The sequence below is a fragment of the Pygocentrus nattereri genome, chromosome 25, assembly GCF_015220715.1.
Source record: "Pygocentrus nattereri isolate fPygNat1 chromosome 25, fPygNat1.pri, whole genome shotgun sequence".
In the NCBI taxonomy this organism is placed as follows: domain Eukaryota; kingdom Metazoa; phylum Chordata; class Actinopteri; order Characiformes; family Serrasalmidae; genus Pygocentrus; species Pygocentrus nattereri.
In genome coordinates, this window is record NC_051235.1 from 8,001,360 (window position 1) to 8,021,708 (window position 20,349).

A 20,349-nucleotide genomic window follows, 5' to 3' on the forward strand; every position below is an offset into this window, starting at 1 on the left:
CCAAAAGCCAGTTTCAGCAACCGAGGATCAGAACGCCAAGGCCCATGCCTTCGGACACTGCCCGATCCACAACACACCGAACCCCTACTACTGCCCCTCCCATTGGTGGTGGGTCGATGGGAGGGGGGACTCATGTAACTCCTTCGGGCTGGGCCCGGCTGGGAACCATGAGTAAATGCCCGGCCACCAGACGCTCGCTGGCGAGCCCCTCCCCCAGGCCTGGCTCCAGGGTGGGGCCCCGGTAACCCTGTTCCGGACAGGGTACACAAGTCCTGCTTTTGTGTCTTCATGGGGGTTATTATGGATCACACTTTGTCTGACCTGTCACCTAGGACCAGTTTGCCATGGGAGACCCTACCAGGAGCTTTTGCTCCAGACAATATAGCTCCTAAGATCATTCAAGCACGCAAACCCCTCCACCACGATAAGGTGGTGATCCAAGGAGAGGCGAATAATCTACTGATTGTTGAAATAATCAATTATTCAGATTATGAATTGCTCAATTACCAAGTAACTCTTACGTAGCTATTGGCTTTTAAATTTAGCTTAAGGTTGTTCAATACATTTTCTAACTAACAATGAAAACAATAAAGATGAACACCTTAATCAAAAATTCACTGTTCTAATGAACTTTCCTGCTATTTGTCACGATTGGCCCCTCCCAGTCCTCCATGTACTTTTGTTTTGATTTGGTCTTGTCCATGTGCTTTCTTTGTTTTGATTCTTCTCTGTCCTGCCCCCTTGTTTCTTGACTCTGCCCTTGATTGTTCTCACCTGTGATTAGCCACCTGTATCTTGTTTGCTCATTGTATTTAGCCTTGTCCTAGTTTGTGGCTGGCCTTTGTATTCTTTGTATTGTATATATTATATGGTGTTTGATTTTCTGGCCTCTGTTATATTTTCTGTTTACTGTGGTTGTGTTTATCCTATGTTCCTTTTGTCATGTCTGATCCCCAATCTATCCGTGTTGGCTGTCTGACCCTGGACCATTTTGACCCAGAGGATGAATTTTTTAGTCAGTTTTAGCACTTAAATATTCTCATTCTTCTTCAGTAAAATCATAAAAACAGAATTTGGCCACGCTTCATTTTGAGAGTCATCTACAGATTATCTACACACGCTTTAATTGTTAATCTATCTGGCGATAACTGTGTTAATTAAGACTCTTTCAATAAGCCTAAAATCACTTGGAATCATCCGGAATCACACCACTCACCCTTATGACCCCTGTCAACTACTGTTATTTGCTCATGTAAGTTACCCATTTTATATTATTTAGTAACAGTTATCACTACCCTTTCTAAACACGAAGTGGCATTAATAACCTAATAAGGAATAAAAAGGGAGGAGAATGAAAAGAGAAAGTGGGAAATATCTCAACAACTAATAAAATAACGGAACTAGTGAGCTTCGGTGAGCTTCAGCAGCTACTCAGTGACTAAATGATGTTATTACACCTACAACCATGTTAATTACAGTTTAAGGTAAAACTGCATTAATAAATCATAGAGTTTCTTAGACCAACATTCAGTTCCTGAAACATTAATATTAAATATATTTGCACCTCTGAATATTGCTTAATCTCTCCACCTATAAAGACCCTCAAAGGAGCATCTGTTGATTTGCTGGGGGGTCAATGATAAAGTCAGAGAGTCTCAACTCTGGATCATTATGCGTGTTGATTTATTGATTACTGATCAGAGCTGTTCACTGAGCTTAAGGACGATGAATTTATCTTAGACTCCAGCAGGGTCACGTTCCGGGAGCTGTCCAGAGTGCTGAACTCCTCTTACTTACCATATATATATTTATATATATTCATATAAACAGTCTGATGTGCCTTTTTGGAAATCTGGGCTATTTTAATGCAGTTCAAACAGGAATAATGAACTAATCAGCTAAACAGGATCATCCAGGATCTTCTGAGACAGTGAGACTCATCATCTTGGTCCTCACAGAGACAAACTGCCCACCAGTACAGACCATCAACAGAGCTCTGTGGGGGTCTTATTAAATGAAACATACAGTGGAGGAAATGAGCAGGAGTGGACAGAGTTCTGAAAATCACTACTTACTTCATTACAAGTATTAGTAAAGAAAACGACTCAAGTAAGAGAAAATATGTAGTTTATTTACAAACTGACTCTACATTACTTTAAACAATCTGTAAATAAAAGTGAAGCTACACATGATAATAAATAATAAAAAGGTTTAGAGAGCTGAGATGATCCCAGGCTGCTCTGTTAGTGAACATCCACACATCTTTGTGTGACCTGAGTCAGAAACATGGTAAACGACATCCGTTTCATGATTAGATGATCATATGAGCTTTCCTAGTTTATCAGTTTCCAGTAAAGCAGTTTAGAAAGGCTGAAAGGCTCTGCAGAGCTTATTACTGTTTAATGAAGCCTGCATTTTGGTTTGGCCTTTAGAAAACACATTACTTTATTAAGAGTCAAAATAATAATAAGATACATATAATACATAATTAATCATGTAAGATTAATGTCTCACAGAGAGAGACAGAAAGGGGACAGAGAGAGAGAGAGAGAGAGCGCGAGAGAGAGAGAGAGAGAGAGAGAGAGAGAGAGACAGGGGGCAGAGAGAGAAAGGGGACAGAGAGAGAGAGAGAGAGAGAAAGGGGAGAGAGAGAGAGAGAGAGAGAGAGAGAGAGAGAGAGAGAGAGAGAGAGAGAGAGAGAGAGAGAGAGAGAGAGAGAGAGAGAGAGAGATAGATAGATAGATAGATAGATAGATAGATAGATAGAGAGAGAGAGAGAGAGAGATAAAGAGAGAGAGAGATAGATAGATAGATAGATAGATAGATAGATAGATAGATAGATAGAGAGAGAGAGAAAGAGAGAAAGAGAGAGAGAGAAAGAGAGAAAGAGAGAGAGAGAAAGAGAGAAAGAGAGAGAGAGAGAGAGAGAGAGAGAGAGAGAGAGAGGGAGAGGGAGAGGGAGAGGGAGAGGGAGAGGGAGAGAGAGAGAGAGATAGATAGATAGATAGATAGATAGATAGAGAGAGAGATAAAGAGAGAGAGAGAGAGAGAGAGAGAGAGAGAGAGAGAGAGAGAGAGAGAGAGAGAGAGAGAGAGAGAGAGAGAGAGAGAGAGAGAGAGAGAGAGAGAGAGAGAGAGAGATAGATAGATAGATAGATAGATAGATAGATAGATAGATAGATAGATAGATAGATAGATAGAGAGAGAGAGAGATAGATAGATAGAGAGAGAGAGAGAGAGAGAGAGAGAGAACGTTTTTTTAAAAACCTCAACTGATTCAGAGAGTCTGACATCAGTAGGAAGATTATTCCACAATTTTGGAGCATAAACTGCAAAAGCCCAGTTCCCCTTTGATTTTTAGTATGTGGATCAGTTAATAACCCCAGATTTGAAGACCTTAAAGTTCTCATGCTATGAAGAGGACGTAAGAGCTCAGTGATGCATGCTGGAGCCTCGTTATGAACAGCCTGATAAGTAAGCATTCAAATTTTAAAATCAATTCTGTAGCTTACAGGCAACCAGCGTAGAGAAGCCAGTACTGGTGGAACATGTCCCCAACGCTTTGTCCTAGTGAGAAGACGAGCAGCTGCGTTTTGAACAAGCTGTAGACGAGCCACCTCTCTCTGACTCAGACAAGTAAATAAGGCATTGCAGTGGTCCAAACGGGTGGAGACAAAAGCATGAATCATTTTTTCAATGTCAGAAAAGGGCAGGAAATTTCTAACTTTACTAATATTTCTAAGTTGAAAAAAACAGTAATGGGTCCGTGGGAATATGAACTTCTAGAATTTTCTCCAACTCCTCTTTAATATCCTTCCAGAAAGTCTTTATTTTTGGACAGTCCCAGAACACATGAGTATAATCTCCGATACAGTTACTTTAAAGTACTTACTTAACATCCAGACGGGTGGGTGTTGAGCTGTGCTGTCCTAGCTGGTTCTGAGCGGTGCAGTAGTAGAGTCCACTGTGCTGGGAGCTGATGTTGGTGATGGTGTAATTCTGGCCTGTTGTCAGTGGTGCGTCTGCAGCTGCTCTCTGCTTAAACCAGGAGTAGATGAGAACAGGAGGGTTTGAATCACTGCTGCAGCTACACAGCTGTAGCTGACTGCACCACTGACCGCAGCTACAGAGCAGGAGGTAGATTTGCAGGGACTCCTAGGCTGTCCTTTGTTGCACCAGATGTAAGTGAGGTTGTTGGGCAGAGTGCCGGTGCTGCTACAGTTCAGTTTCTTTCCTCCACTGTCTGTGTCTGACACTGTAACCTTCAGATCTAATTTGAAACATTTGATGTTATTTTTAGCAATATATTAGCGCAATCTTTATCAGAATATTAGCCCAGTTAACAAAACCCATTATGTTATGCAGCTTTACCTGTAACTGACAGAGTGATGCCAGGTTCTCCAGTATATTCACCTCCATCAGTGTAGAATCTGAGTCTGTATGTTTGAGCATCTCTCTCTCTCTCTCTCTCTCTCTCTCTCTCTCCCCCTCTCTCTCTCTCTCTCTCAGTTGATTGATTCTGATACTACAGTCATTCTGCACTCGTCCCTGATACTCCTCATCCTCTCTCACATCCACAGGCTCAGCACCAGCCTGCTCTTTAATGAACCAGGCTAATTCAGTTACTGTGTGTCCTTCAGGGTGTTTGTAAGAGCAGGAGAGATCAACTGATGATCCTTTCAGAGCACACACACGTTCAGGAGTGTAAGTCACACCCCAACACTTTACCCAGAACACCTGCAACACACACACACACAGACACACACAGACACACACACACACACACACACACACACACACACTTAGAGTCAGCAAGAATTAGGAAAAGTGGATACATGCAAGGCAAGGGTGGACTATCTTTTGTGTAATCTTTTGCAATTTTAACCCTTTTTTCTTTTTAGTTTGTTTTAGTTGTATTTAATAGGACAATTTAATGTTGTTAATAATGCCTGCAAGTACTGTAGTGACTCTTATTATTGCATGAACCCAAGTGCACCCACACTTGGTGCACACTTGAAACTCAAGATCAACCACAGAGCTACAAAGATCATCTGTAAATGACATCATTAACCATGGTGGTTTGAGTGAATATCTGCAGACGCAGTAGCTAAAGGCTCACCAGCATATGGAGCCTGAATGATCAGAGGTTCAGTGACTGACACACACAAAAGGAGAGCGGTGCAATTTACCGCTGCCGTCGTCTACCTCACAGAAGTAGCTGCCCTCATCAGATGAAGTGGCGGAGTCCAGCACAATAACTGCATCATCTGTATTTGCCTTGTATATGTCATTTCTGTACCAGTCACAGTTAGGATTTGCACCAAGGCTGCAGGTAGAGCTACAGATCACTTTCAGCTTTCTCTGTCCTGCAGTCTTACGATCCACCTTCACCTGCAACTCACATCACATCATACACACACATCACATCATATACATGAATTCTGTAAACCATACTTTACATAACTGCACAGAGACTGTGTGAGAGTGCAGGCCTGATTACCTGGAACGGTCAGATTAACTCCAGATGAAGCTGATATCCAGTCACCGCTTGATGTTCTAAATCTGAACTCCAGAGTCTCTCAGTCTCACATTCCTCACTGTCAGACCACAGTCAGTCAGCTCTGTTCTCACAGAAACTCCTGCTGAGTATTGAGGATCTTTACTGAGGACTCGTTCTTCTCCATCAGAGCTCTGGAGCTGATACCACTCTCTCCCTCTCTGGCTCTGGAGGAATCAGGTGTCGTATATTTACAGGAGATTTTTACAGAAGATCCAGTAACAGCACAGATACTCTGAGAGAGTTACACTGTGCTGAGCCTGAACTCCTGAAACACACACACACACACACACACACACACACACACACACACACACAACAAAGCATAAGTTAGACGTGAGGGGGAAACCGGTCACTGACAGACTGCCCACAGTGTGAACTACTTCTGCTGTTGCTATGAGCAACACAAGAACGTTTGAAGTTGGCTGGAGGTGTTAAAAACCACAGAGGAAGTGACTTCAGTTTTAAAGTTGTTTAACAGGTCGGTATGAAGCTTTGCAGTTTAGACACTGATATCAGCTCAAATTTAAATACACAAAGCTTTAAATAAACAAAGTTTAGAGTAGTTGAGTTTTGTACAGTTTACACAGAGAGAAAGTCTCTAATTCAAGTATAAAGAAGGTTCAACAGTTTCCTGATGTTCTGGACAGCATGACCGCTTCACCCTTCAAACACTGCAGATTCATCAAGATTGGACTGATGAAGTAACAAAGAATGAATTCTGACTGAAATAAATGACCAATCAGAGCCTCTTTCATCTTAAAGTTCATCGCTACTCTGCTCACTCCCTGTCATGCTACACTTGTGAGTTATGATCAAACAACCAAACACCCCCCCCCCACCCCCCACCACAAGAAGGAGGTCCATGCTGCCCACCCAGAGAGAGCAAGACTAAACATGCTGTCTTGCCGCAGACGGCGGTCACACCACTGTTGTTCTTAGTATTGTTTTATCGTCTGTCTGACACCTTTAGTTTTTAAAGGGGAGTTAAAGATGCTCTGGGTCAGGCTTGGTCTCTCCTCCGTCCTGCATCATCTGTTATACCAGACGCTGCCTTCCTATTTCCGGTCTCTGTGCTTCCTGTTAAAGGCCTTAAACTCTGGTTAGTCAGGTATGAGGTTGGTCAGACTGACTGGTGAAGGACTTCTAGGGTTTAAGGTTTTTTGGCAATGGTTTTCCCACCAACAGATGCTAGAATAATGAGACTCAATGGAATAGGTGTTAAAACCCTACGGGGAAAGAATAGGGAAGAGACAAAGAAAGGATTGTTGTAGAGGAATAAGCGACCTGGGGGTCTAGAAGCTCAAATTAGGATAATATTGAAAATAAATAAGGCAGATATGTGAGCGCTTGTATAGACAGAAAAGCAGGATGGATTGGCAATATTAAAGAATTAGAGAAGCTAAGTTAAGATAATAAAATAGGTTCCTCATTAAAAGACTTTATTTGCTATTTTTTTAAGGAAGGGAAAGGGTTTAAAATATTAATTGGACACAGCCAAATAAATGAATTTCTAATCTGATCATACATAATGAAGTTATACCACTCGGAGACTGTAGTATTTGTTAAAGCGGCAGGAACGTAACTTCATCTCAGGGAAACAGGAGGACTTGATGTGTGAACTTCCAGTAGGAGATGTAGTGAAACGGAGCTGTTCAGTTAAAACCACCAGGTGTTCAAAAGCAGAAACTGTTATAGGACAAAGGAAATCTGGGAACAGTTTCTGAAATATGGATAAAACAGATTTATTTGAATGTATTATATAACAAAAGCATTTATTTTGGGTGTGTATTTGCATAATATATCATATGAGTGATGAGCAAAGATGTCATTTGAAAGAAAAATAAACAGCATGCTAAAAGCTAGGATGTGATGCTGGGAATGGCTAGAACGGCTAGTGTAAGCCAACTAGCTTCGGCTACAAAGGCTGGTTTAGCCTTTTTTCCTGCCTTAACTTTAAAAACCTCAGCCACCACCAAATGTTCCCCACAAGTGAGAGATTTGTACAGATCCCACAAGTGCACCTGTACAGAAAGACACAATGACTTAATGAAGTCTGTTCTTCACAGCTTGATGTCAAACCTAATGAAACTTGCATGTGGATCTTGCTGAATACACAGAAGAGCAGGTATCACCGTTTTAGGGAATCTCCTACCCTTCTGACATCCCCCCACTGCTACAGACATCCATCCATTTTCTAAGCCGCTTCTCCGTCAGGGTCGGGGGGGGGGGGTGCTGGAGCCTATCCCAGCAGTCTTCGGGCGGAAGGCAGGATACACCCTAGACAGGTCGCCAGTCCATCGCAGGGCAGACAGACAGACACTCACACCCAGGGGCAATTTAGCACGTCCAATCAACCTGACTGCATGTCTTTGGACTGTGGGAGGAAACCGGAGAACCCGGAGGAAACCCACGCAGATACAGGGAGAACATGCACACTCCACACAGAGAGGACCCCGGTCAGGGAATCGAACCCAGGCCCTTCTCGCTGTGAGGCGACATCGCTACCCACCGCGCCACCGTGCCGCCTGCTACAGACATATCACACAGTTATGACACTTAAGACCTTTTCAACCTTTTGCAATCTACATTCAACTGTTATATGGTTACATATAACATTATTTGGATGCACAAATTAGTTCTTTAATTATTGCGTTTTCAATGGAAATTTAATGGAAAAGTTCTGTCACTTGGTTTACTTTACTACATTTTACCTCCCTCTTGACCCAAGTGCACCCTATCAAATAAATAGAACTACTCTTATATACAGCGTGATTCAAAAAGATTCATCCAATTACAAAGCACCGTATTTTTACAACCGTGAGGCACCTAGGAACCAATCGCCATCCATCTGAAGAAAGAGGGGGTCATACAGGTTCTGACTGTCACCAGAAGGATGGAGACCCCTGAGCAGAAAGCGTTCTGCGTTCTCCACTTCAATAAGAGTGAATCCGTCATGACTGTGCAGCGCGACTTTCGTCGACAGTGAACCTCCAACAGCGTCACCGGTTCCACAAAACTGGTGATCTCTGAAATCGCACTGACAGAGCCGTGGTCAGTTCTCCAGCTCGTCTGCAGCAGATCGATCATGTTCTTTTCTCCTTTTATTCAGTAATTTGACCAGAATTTCCTTCATTACAGAGCAGTTTTCAGTTCATGAGTTTTCTGTGGACATAATTTAAACTTGAAGCTCAGGTCACAGAAAAAGTGAAACAAACACACGTTTAAGGAAATAGAGTTAATATCCATTCTTAACCATAATATCCATCCACCAGGCCCACCAAACACCTCCCTGAAATGGTCCCAAAATAGTTCAACATGAGCTACAACAACACCACCTAGAGGTTGTAGATAGTTAACCACTCCCATTAGTTCCCACTCAGGTTTGGTAAGAGACTTTGGTGGATTCGCAGAGGTGAATTATGAAAGTGGCTGTTACAGCATGACACCTTTATGGATCGATGGCCATATCACTGGAAAATATGGAAAATCAGCAGCCATAGAATAAAATAAAAACGATTTACAAGGATTAAGGGCTCAAACCAAACAAAACACTCTGAAAACAAAATATAAATAAGATACATTAATCAATACGTAATTAAACAGCACAAACTTATCAAACAAAACCACCAAATCAATTTAAAGATGATAAATAAACAATGCACTTCAAAAGAGAACCCTCAATGCTTGTTCCTCCGCTAAATTTAATTACGATGGTAACAGTAAACTACTGCTTTCTGCTTCCTACCAGGCCTCCCAGGGTCAGAGCTACTAATTACCAAAGAGATAGATCACTGGCTAAAACAATTAAAGGTCGGCACTCGACTCATTCAATTCTTATTTCAATAAAAACCCATCTTTAATAAATCTTGCTTCTAAAAAAACTGGCTAGGGATACCACTCCTATATCCTCTAAAAGTTCTGACCCGTCTGCTCCACGGCTCCACTCCCCCCTCGTTACTGAGGCTGCTGTCCACTGTGTCTGGACTTGCACAATGAGTACCAGCTTCATACACAGGACTGCAGTTACAGGCTACTGGTACACGCTGCATCTGGGCTTCCCCCATGCGCACAGCAGCTCACTCTTCCAGCCCCATCATCAGCGTTTACTCCAAACCGTCCTTACTTTAGACCTCCACTTGAGTAAAAGTACTAAAGTATTTACCTTCAAATGTACTTAAGTATAAAGTAAAAGTACTAAAAGAGGAATTCTGGCTCTGATCTGGTCCTGTTATCATTTTTATAACCAGACTGGCTTCATGAACTCATTTCAGGTGAAAGTCCTCCAGCGTCTCTCTTGGTAAACCAGTCTTTTAATAGAACGTCATTAATTAGTGACGCTGACGTCTATTAAAATGATCAGAAGCACAAAACACTGAAGGTAAACAGTTTCCATCAGGGAGAACCGAGTGGCTCTGAAATCACTTTTTACACACAAGCAAAGTTTCAGTTTCAGATTTATTTACAACTTAGTTCCAAGTTTAAGTTGAATAAAAACTGGCTTTAAACTCAGGATCACAGATGAGCTCCTTTACTATGTTGATCTGTAGGCGTCTGTTCATAAACATAAACCAGCCCAAACTCATTTACTATAAAATGAAATGGTGTTTGTAGAAATTCAGAAAAAAGCCGCGTCAGTCTCGACTGCATATGTGGACATATTTCTATATTGTGCTCTATTTACACAAAGTTAGGTTAGTTCATCATTTATGTTGAACAGACTCTCCCAAAGTTTTACGCTGCTGCGCTGACGTTGAACCGCGTGCTGCACTGGGTCGGTATGACCAACAGGTCAAAACCAGCTCTAAACAAAGTGACCGCTGGGCCCTGATTGGTGCTCTGGCTTTGCGCTTCTTTCGTTTTGACATGTTACGTTTTTATACACACAGAAACCAAAAGGAACGACAGATTTCTCAGAATGTAGGAGGAAAAAGTCGGATATTAGACTCTGAAATGTAGTGGAGTGAAAGGAAAAAGTCTTACTTGGTTTACTTACTGAGTTCCTGTCCAGCACTGATTAAAACACCGCTGTGTAGTTTAAGCGCTCGTGGCGCTGCCCGCATGTCCCAGACAGTGGACCACACGATAACTAAGCTAGATCTCGCGAGACTTAAAACGTCGGCAGCGCGCTCCTGACCGTGAACCAAATGATGGCTGAGGCAACTCTCACGAGACTTAACACACAAGAATTACTACAGAATTAAAAGAAATAAAAACAATCATTAATAAATGCAGTGAAAATAAGAAGAAGTTCACATCTGGGATATAATGATTATAATCATAATTAGAAACACACACGTCTTATTTTCTGTCATCTTCTGAGTGTCGATGATGTCATCAGTGGGCGGGGACTATAATATTAACCAATCATATCGTGTTTCAGCTCCTCTCACCACGCCCACCTGGTTCAGAGACCCTCCCTGATACCGAGGGTCTCTCAGAAATATGTTACAGTACTGAAGGAAATGCGTTATGATTTCTGATTGACGTTAAAGTGACAGGAAAGGTCTGTGTTCACACTGTCAATCACCTCAACAGCCCTTTAAACTCATTATTTCATTCATTTACACAACCGAATCATGAAACTGATCAACAAATGATCAACAACATTCACGTTCAAATGTTTCTCCTTGCCTGTGATTCGTGTTCAGCTCTAGTTTATTATAATGACGTGGATCATCAGATTAAACTGATCGTAGTTGTGATGAACTGACAGATTCTCACTGTAGTCTTTAGCCTCAGTGCGTCAGTGAGAGCTGATCTGTTGTCCCTCTTCTGATATTTCACACTGATTTAAGCTCTTTAACACATTTTACTCTTTAATACATTCTCAGTCCTGCACGTCCATGTGTGACGTCACCGTGGTTTTAGTGTAGAGACGTTAGCTTTGTTAGAGGACCTCTCTCTGTGCGACGGCGTCATAATTGAGACACGCCCGCTTATGACGTCACGTTGCCCTATACGCAGACCCGTCTTTTAACATTCTTTTCGTTCGATGTGATGAGACAGTGGAGGAATGATTATCTCTGATCATTATTAGGAACTGCAGGAACTGACTGCAGAGATGAAGAGAGAAGATTCCCAGGAGATGAACAGCTGGACGACAGCGGTATGTAAAAGAACCTACACTTATTCATCTACTCTTCAATCTAAAGCATGTTGTTTAGTCATATTCTGATCACATCTCAGGTCTATATGGTCTATATAGGTCTATATACAGAACTGTGACAAACGAATGTGGTACAATCAAAAACTGTTTATCTCTAAATAAGTTACAGTAAATGCTGTAAACTGGGTTCCACATATAGTTTATAAACACATATAAAAACATTTATTCTGATTATTTAATGGAAGTAAAATGAAATCTATACAGTAGAGGTTGGCAATATATATCATTAAGATAAACTACAATATGGTTCTCTATATTATTGAATGTTGTAGATCATCAGTGATTAGAGACGCTGAACATCTGCATATTTCATTACAAAGAGAGCAAAATCAGTCCAGTTTAACTGGATCCAGTGCAGAGAAACAGAACCAAAATCATTATATTTATAGTTTATATAACATGTTTCAAATTTGGTGCTACTGGTTCTTGTTTGTCTCTTCAAACACATTAAACCACTGAAGGACCAAATATTTTTATGCATGTTGTGTATCAAGTCTTATCAAATGTCCTAAAGTATCATATCATATTTTTGACATATTGTCCAGCCTTACTGTGTAGATCCTAACTTACCCTGGTGTGTAGACTAACCAGTGGAACATATGTTCTCTGTTCTGTTTTCCAGGATTCCCCCCGGAAGAACCCCATTATCCCTGACCCCTCCTCTCTGGATAAATTGGAGCGAGAGAGGCAGGAGTATCTGGAGGGTCATGGTCGTATGTTGAGGGAAATGAAGGACAAATATGAGCAGAACCAGGAGGTCATCCTCAGTCGGATCCACAGATCAATCCAGGATCATGATCACCCCTCAACCCATAATGCACTGCACCAAGAGTCCACCAGGAGGCTCTACAGGTCAAATGACATCTGTCTGGAGCCCCAGATGAAAAGAGGTGGTTTGGGCCACGTTCTGCTGAAACCCATAAGAGAGACAAAAGTGTGCAGCAGCAGGAAAAGCCTGTCTGACTCTGATGTGGTCCCACCGTATTTGAAGCCTTGTCCACCTTCGGATAAGCCCCGGAAAAGGGAGAGGCCTTACCGCAGAGTGTGGGGCTTGAAGATGGCTGTTGAGCAGGATTGCTCCCCCTTCAGGCCAGAAGACCCCTCCCCAGAGCTCTGCACACCTGAACCTCCAGCTGTTGTGAAACCCAGCAGGTTGCCCAGACCGAGAGATCTGCACACGCTGGCAGAGAAAGGGAAGAAGGCCTACATCGCACCTGGTAAGTTTGAGTGTTTACTTTAGTTTAAAAGTCTTTGTTTGTTTATTTCTTGGTATGTAGAGCAGGAGTGGGAAACACAGGGTTCATATGCAGCATCCCAACAAAGTCATATCAACTCTATATATAGAATAACATTCATGAATAGAAAGGAAATTTACAAACTTCTCAGATTTAAAAAAAGAAAATTTCTAGCAACAGCTAATGCTAACTAAGCTAGCATTTATACTTGAAGCAAAAATTCCAGATTTAATAAGGAACGTAGCTAAACATCCTGTTTTAATGTTAATGAACAGGACTGAGATCACAGTCAAGTGTTGTGACTATTAAAACTGATGATGCACAAATGATTGTAGGGAGTAAAATACCCAGATGGAGAGGCCTAGTTAGGCAGAGCGGGAGACCAGAGGAAGCTCATACAGTTCTCCAGATACCTGTCGCTCCACCTGCTGCTGCCAAACCCAGCAGACTGCCAAGACCAGAGAGTCTGCACATGCTGGCCAAGCTTGGGAAGAAGGCCTACATCGCACCAGGTAAGTTCTAATATTAAAAAGTAGTCTTAGAATATTTAGAGCAGGAGTGAGCAGCATCACAATGATCTCCATACAGTTCATGAATAAAAAGGATTTTTACTGGAAATGAAAATATCTGTGATATATAAAACAGCACTTTGGCACTTGTAAATAAGCATCTTTGTGTGAGAGCAAAGGGCTGAGACGCTATGACTAATAAAACAATGTTTTAATAATTGTAGGCAGCAAAATACCCAGACTGAGAGGCCTAGTTAGGCAGAGGAGGAATTCAGGAGGTCGTGTGGAGCCTGTAGACAGCAGAGCTGCTCCAAAGGCTGTTGAAGTTAGTCAGGGAAGAGCAGAGACACTGAAGGCTCCAGCCCTGATCAGTGAAGAGCCTCTGAGAAACCCTGAACTGGCTCTCAGACAGACAGTTAAACTGCTGCAGGATGAGGAATGGTAAGACTTTAGTGAACCAGAGTAGAAACACCAAACTTACAGTGTGCAGATAGAATGAAGATCAGATTCTAATGGAGCAGTGATGTGTTTTAGGATAGTGTTCAGACTAGAGTTATAATAGCTGAGGATACCTGAGATTATACATCTTAAATACTGTAGAATATACACACATAGATTATTGACTGATTCTCCTAATGATCAGAATCTTGAAAATGTCCATTATCCACAGCAAGAGCTGCTCCTGTGTTAAACGTTTAACATACTGGCTGAATCAGTCTTTATCATGTTTACTGTAATGTTCATCTCATTCTAATGTCTTTCTTTTGAAACAGGGAGAAGAAGATAGAGGGACTGAAACTGGTGAGTGCTCTGGCAGAGCACCACACTGAAGTCCCGGCTGTTGAGCAGGATTGCTCCACCTTCAGGCCAGAAGACCCCTCCCCAGAGCTCTGCGAAGGTGATGAAGCCATGCAGGACCACCTACATGACCAGGCTGAGTTAGCAGCTTGGATTGCAAGGTCCATGGGCCGCATTGTGCACTCCAGTGAGGTGGATAACAGAACACCAATGGAAGTGCACTCACCTGTGGACTCCTGCACACCTGAAGAGCTCCATGCACTTCCCTTCCTCCACACACCTGTCCCTCCACCTGCTGCTGACAAACCCAGCAGACTGTCCAGAGTGAAGAGCTTGCTCATGGGGGCCAAAGATGAGAACAAGGCCAACTACACACCTGGTGAGTTCCAGTGTTGAAATAATTAGAGAGTATTTAGAGCAGGAGTGAAGACCACAGAGTTCATAAGCTGCTTCACAACAAACTCCTCATAACTCAAATAGAATAACTTTCTAATTGCAAATTCATATATTTATAAAGCTTGATAATTGTTTAGGATCCTATTTCTTTTTTAAGGAGATCTAAACTAAAGCATCTGTAAATTATAATTATTGCTAAAACATTAAGTGATTTGAAGAATAAAGAGTGACCAAATTCTGTTTCTACACTTTTAGTGAAGAGGAAAGAGAATATTTTAGTTGCTATAACCACAATTATAAACGGTGTAATTGCAGGCAGGATAATATTCAGACTGAGAGACCTAGGTAGGCAGAGGAGGAATCCAGGAGAAGTTCTCATGGAGCCTGTAGACAGCAGGAATGCCCCAGAAGAGGCTGAACTTAGCCAGGAGAGGAGATCAGAAGCCCAGTTGGATCCTACTGGCAATAAACCTGCTGCATTCAGACAGAGGAGGGGAGCAGATTCACACGTCAAGCCTGTAGACAGCAGAGCTGCTCCAAAGGCTGTTGAAGTTAGTCAGGGAAGAGCAAAGACACTGAAGGCTCCAGCCCTGATCAGTGAACAGCGCCTGAGAAACCCTGAACTGGCTCTCAGACAGACAGTTACACTGCTGCAGGATGAGGAATGGTAAGACTTTAGTGAACCAGAGTAGAAACACCAAACTTACAGTGTGCAGATAGAATGAAGATCAGATTCTAATGGAGCAGTGATGTGTTTTAGGATAGTGTTCAGACTAGAGTTATAATAGCTGAGGATACCTGAGATTATACAGCTTAAATACTGTAGAATATACACACATAGATTATTGACTGATTCTCCTAATGATCAGAATCTTGAAAATGTCCATTATCCACAGCAAGAGCTGCTCCTGTGTTAAACGTTTAACATACTGGCTGAATCAGTCTTTATCATGTTTACTGTAATGTTCATCTCATTCTAATGTCTTTCTTTTGAAACAGGGAGAAGAAGATAGAGGGACTGAAACTGGTGAGTGCTCTGGCAGAGCACCACGCTGAAGTCCTGCTACCTGAGCTCCATGATATCTGCCTGAACGTCATCCAGGAGGTGAGACACACACTTCATACACACTCTGTACTAAAGCCTCTGTAGTGGTAACTGAGACTCCAGACAGCAGCTTTACATTTTCCAACTGTACTGAAAAGATTCTGTTTGTAACCAAAATCCTGAGAAAGATTTCTTTCTTCACAGAGTTTTCATTTCATTGCACACAGTCACAGTCACGCATGTCCTAAGACAAAAGTCAGTGACTGAACTACAGACAGAGGCTCACTGGGCTTCTTTTGTGTTCACTGTCTCAGGTGAAGAACCTGCGCTCCATGGTGTGTCGTGCTGCCATGACCACTCTGGCCCACCTGTATGCCCACCTGCAGAGGAAAATGGACCAGGAGGTGGAGAGCACTGCCTGTGTCCTGCTGCACAAGGCCGGGGAGTCCAGCCAGTTCATCAGAGAGGACGTGGAGGCGGCCCTCAGCATGATGGTGCAGAACTGCTCACCTGGCCGGGTCCTGCACGCTCTGCTGACTGGTGGATTGAGGTAAACATCACATCCACATTCATTATTTGGATTAAATTGTAGACAAAAATAAACAGAACTGTCAAAGACAACTTTAGTAAAAATGGGAACTAAACTACTAGCTTTTTATTATTTTATAGTACATTAAATTTGTGTTATGTAAAGTTTTTCCAAAGCACCACTAAAACTGGTTTCTCAGCTGCACTGATGCATCACTGAGACTATTCATCCTGTGATTCTCATGAATTGCTGGTCAACATCTTCATAAAATGTGAGTCCAGATTTCTCCTGTCTGTAAACTCTGGCTGTGTCTCTCACTGTGAGTTCACTCTTCACTCTCCAGCCACCGAAACGCCGCAGTGAGAAGATGCACTGCACAGCATCTGGAGGAGCTCGCGTGTTTGCTGGGAGCTTCACGTCTGCTGAACGGCAAAAAGGAATTCACCTGCAGGTTCCTGACCGCCACCAGCAAACTGGCCCTAGACTCTGCACAGGAAGTGAGGTATGTAGTTCACCTGCTTTTTACGGCCCCCGGGTCAGTACTGGCCCCCTTGAACATGTTTCATTAACCACCAGCACTGAAAACCATTTTTATCATTCTTCCTCCACAGACTCCACGCACGCAATGCTCTGAGGTTTCTGGGAGGCCATAAAGACTGTTTGAAGATGGTGGAGAAGTTTGTTCCACCAGGAGCCAAAACATCTATTAAAGACATCATCACAAAGAGCAGGTAAGAACAAGAACAACAAAGTGACCCGTAAATAAATGAGCAGAATAGTCTATGATGTTTATATGAAGTTACATTGTTATTAATGAGATTGTGTCTCCTTTTAACTGTACAGATAAAAATCTCCCGAGGCTCCAGAAATGACCTCACCCTGGAAGAAAGGCGGCGTGTTCCAACAAAACAGCAAAAAAAAAAAAAAAAAAAAAAAGAATGAAGAAAATAACTGAATAAGTCAAGAAATTAATTCAAAGTAGATCAAATATTTCACAAATATCTCATTTTTGTTTAAGTACTTTAACACATTTTCCTCTTATAATAAAACTGTCAGTTCTTTACATCCATGCAGGCTCGTGTCGTCATGCAGGTGTGCCGCCACCGTTTTACTGTTTCTTTTTTGTTTAAACTGTTTTTAGGTTAAATGCGGAGGTGGACATTATAGTTCAGCTGCCTTATCTCTTCATGGTTTATCCCTTTGGCAACTAATGACAGTCTCAGAGCAAAAACCTCATCTAAAAAATGTTTCAGCTCTTTTCTCTCTGTCACTGCAGTCTTGGAGAAGAGCAGAGGCTGCATAGAGTCTAAACATGAATAAGTAACACACAAAAACAAAGTTCCTTCAAAGTTTTCACACCGCACTATTTAGAGTAATAAGAAATATAAATCAATAACATAAAAACTCAAGGTGAGAGAAAACCAAGCAAGTCAAAATATATAAACAATATAAAAACATAGTGGCCACAGCGTAAATACAAAAATGATCATCTTTAAAACAGGGAGACTCCAGTCCTGGAGAAACACAGCACTGCACAGTGTATCACTCTGCCTCTCTTAACACGCCTGATTCAGCTCATCAGCTGACTATGAAGACTTCATTAGTTGAATCTGCAGAGTGAAAGAGGGAAAACGGTCTGTGCAGAGCTGAGACCCTCCAAGACCCCAGTGTGAGACCCCTCCTGAAAGAGGTACATATTTTAATGCAGTCATAAGCATAAAATCAATGAATATACAAATATACTGAATGGTATAGAATAAAATGTCTCCAGCATGCAAACATGCTTCAAAGCATCCAAAGTCTTGTCGTAGCATAAAGTGACATCACCCATGCCAGACTATTTGTTAAACAAACTACTTCATAAGTCTTGCAGGTGCTTAACATCTTAACAATTATCCTTTCTCAAATGTTAAAACAGGGCTTCAGTTTTTATTACAGGCAAAGTGCATTCAGGATGGGCATTAGGCTCTGGACCCAAATGCAAATACAACGTACAGAGTTCCATGTTTTTATACACTTTTCAGAGATGAGGTAATCCCCTTGATTACCCCTTGAGGTAATTCTCTCTCTCTCTCTCTCTCTCGGTGTCAAAATCTGTTTTGCCCAATATTAAACCAAACATTTATCACTTTTTGGACCCAATTCAATTCGACTCATTACAAGGGTCAAGTTGTCTCTTTCATATCTAAATCATTCAAAAGGGCAAGCTGCATCTCTGGTACCCAATACATCGCTTGGTGCTCATCAAACTCCTGTTGGTACACTGGCCTCCATATGGCTTAAGGTTTAGAGGGTTCATTTGAAGGCCTCTGCTACATAGAAAAATTACAGTATTTTCCAACACAGACCAAGTCTCAGGGGCTTTCTGTCTTATGTATACTTTCCCATATTCTACATATGTAAACATTTCACTAATGATGATATCAGTCAGCCATTCAGTAATACTATCAATCAGTCAGTCATTGAGTAACACTATCAATCAGTCAGTCATTGAGTAACACTATCAATCAGTCAGTCATTGAGTAATACTATCAATCGGTCAGTCACTGAGTAACACTATCAATCAGTCAGTCATTGAGTAAAGCTATCAATCAGTCAGCCATTCAGTAACACCATCAGTCGGTCAGTCATTGAGTAACACTCTCAATCAGTCAGTCATTGAGTAATACTATCAATCAGTCAGGCACTGAGTAACACTATCAATCAGTCAGTCATTGAGTAAAGCTATCAATCAGTCAGCCATTCAGTAACACCATCAGTCGGTCAGTCATTGAGTAACACTCTCAATCAGTCAGTCATTGAGTAATACTATCAATCAGTCAGTCATTGAGTAATACTATCAATCAGTCAGTCATTGAGTAACACTATCAATCAGTCAGTCATTGAGTAACACTATCAATCAGTCAGTCATTGAGTAATACTATCAATCGGTCAGTCACTGAGTAACACTATCAATCAGTCAGTCATTGAGTAAAGCTATCAATCAGTCAGCCATTCAGTAACACCATCAGTCGGTCAGTCATTGAGTAACACTCTCAATCAGTCAGTCATTGAGTAATACTATCAATCAGTCAGTCACTGAGTAACACTATCAATCAGTCAGTCATTGAGTAACACTATCAATCAGTCAGTCATTGAGTAAAGCTATCAATCAGTCAGCCATTCAGTAACACCATCAGTCGGTCAGTCACTGAGTAACACTCTCAATCAGTCAGTCATTGAGTAACACTCTCAATCAGTCAGTCATTGAGTAACACTATCAATCAGTCATTCATTGAGTAACACTATCAATCAGTCAGTCATTGAGTAATACTATCAATCAGTCAGTCATTGAGTAACACTATCAATCAGTCATTGAGTAACACTATCAATCAGTCAGTCATTGAGTAACACTATCAATCAGTCAGTCATTGAGTAACACTATCAATCAGTCAGTCATTGAGTAAAGCTATCAATCAGTCAGCCATTCAGTAACACCATCAGTCGGTCAGTCACTGAGTAACACTCTCAATCAGTCAGTCATTGAGTAACACTCTCAATCAGTCAGTCATTGAGTAACACTATCAATCAGTCATTCATTGAGTAACACTATCAATCAGTCAGTCATTGAGTAATACTATCAATCAGTCAGTCATTGAGTAACACTATCAATCAGTCATTGAGTAACACTATCAATCAGTCAGTCATTGAGTAACACTATCAATCAGTCAGTCATTGAGTAACACTATCAATCAGTCAGTCATTGAGTAACACTATCAGTCAGTCAGTCATTGAGTAACACTATCAATCAGTCAGTCATTGAGTAATACTATCCTTCAGTCAGTCACTGCATAACACTGTCAATCAGCCAGTCATTGAGTAATACTATCAATCAGTCAGTCATTGAGTAACAATATCAATCAGTCAGTCATTGAGTAACACTATCAATCAGTCAGTCATTGAGTAACACTATCAATCAGTCAGTCATTGAGTAACACTATCAATCAGTCAGTCATTGAGTAACACTATCAGTCAGTCAGTCATTGAGTAACACTATCAATCAGTCAGTCATTGAGTAATACTATCCTTCAGTTAGTCACTGCATAACACTGTCAATCAGCCAGTCATTGAG

The 20,349-nt window shown here is 41.6% G+C and overlaps 1 protein-coding gene across 1 annotated transcript; it reads left to right on the forward strand.

Moving 5' to 3' along the window:
• Positions 1-14,302: 14,302 nt before the first annotated feature.
• LOC119262430 (TOG array regulator of axonemal microtubules protein 1-like) lies at positions 14,303-17,133 on the forward strand. Its single transcript, XM_037534328.1, has 6 exons — positions 14,303-14,647; positions 15,664-15,769; positions 16,024-16,259; positions 16,582-16,740; positions 16,850-16,969; positions 17,082-17,133. The coding sequence occupies exons 3-6, from the start codon at positions 16,042-16,044 to the stop codon at positions 17,083-17,085; spliced, it is 501 nt and encodes a 166-aa protein (XP_037390225.1). The 5' UTR covers positions 14,303-14,647; positions 15,664-15,769; positions 16,024-16,041; the 3' UTR covers positions 17,086-17,133.
• The last annotated feature ends 3,216 nt before the right edge of the window (positions 17,134-20,349 follow it).

Excerpts from the sequence above, each read along its gene's own strand:
- LOC119262430 (XM_037534328.1), top strand. The coding sequence starts at position 16,042 with ATGGTGTGTCGTGCTGCCATGACCACTCTGGCCCACCTGTATGCCCAC. Across the intron at positions 16,260-16,581 it reads CTGCTGACTGGTGGATTGAG|CCACCGAAACGCCGCAGTGA; the intron begins GTAAACATCACA and ends TTCACTCTCCAG. Across the intron at positions 16,741-16,849 it reads GACTCTGCACAGGAAGTGAG|ACTCCACGCACGCAATGCTC; the intron begins GTATGTAGTTCA and ends CTTCCTCCACAG.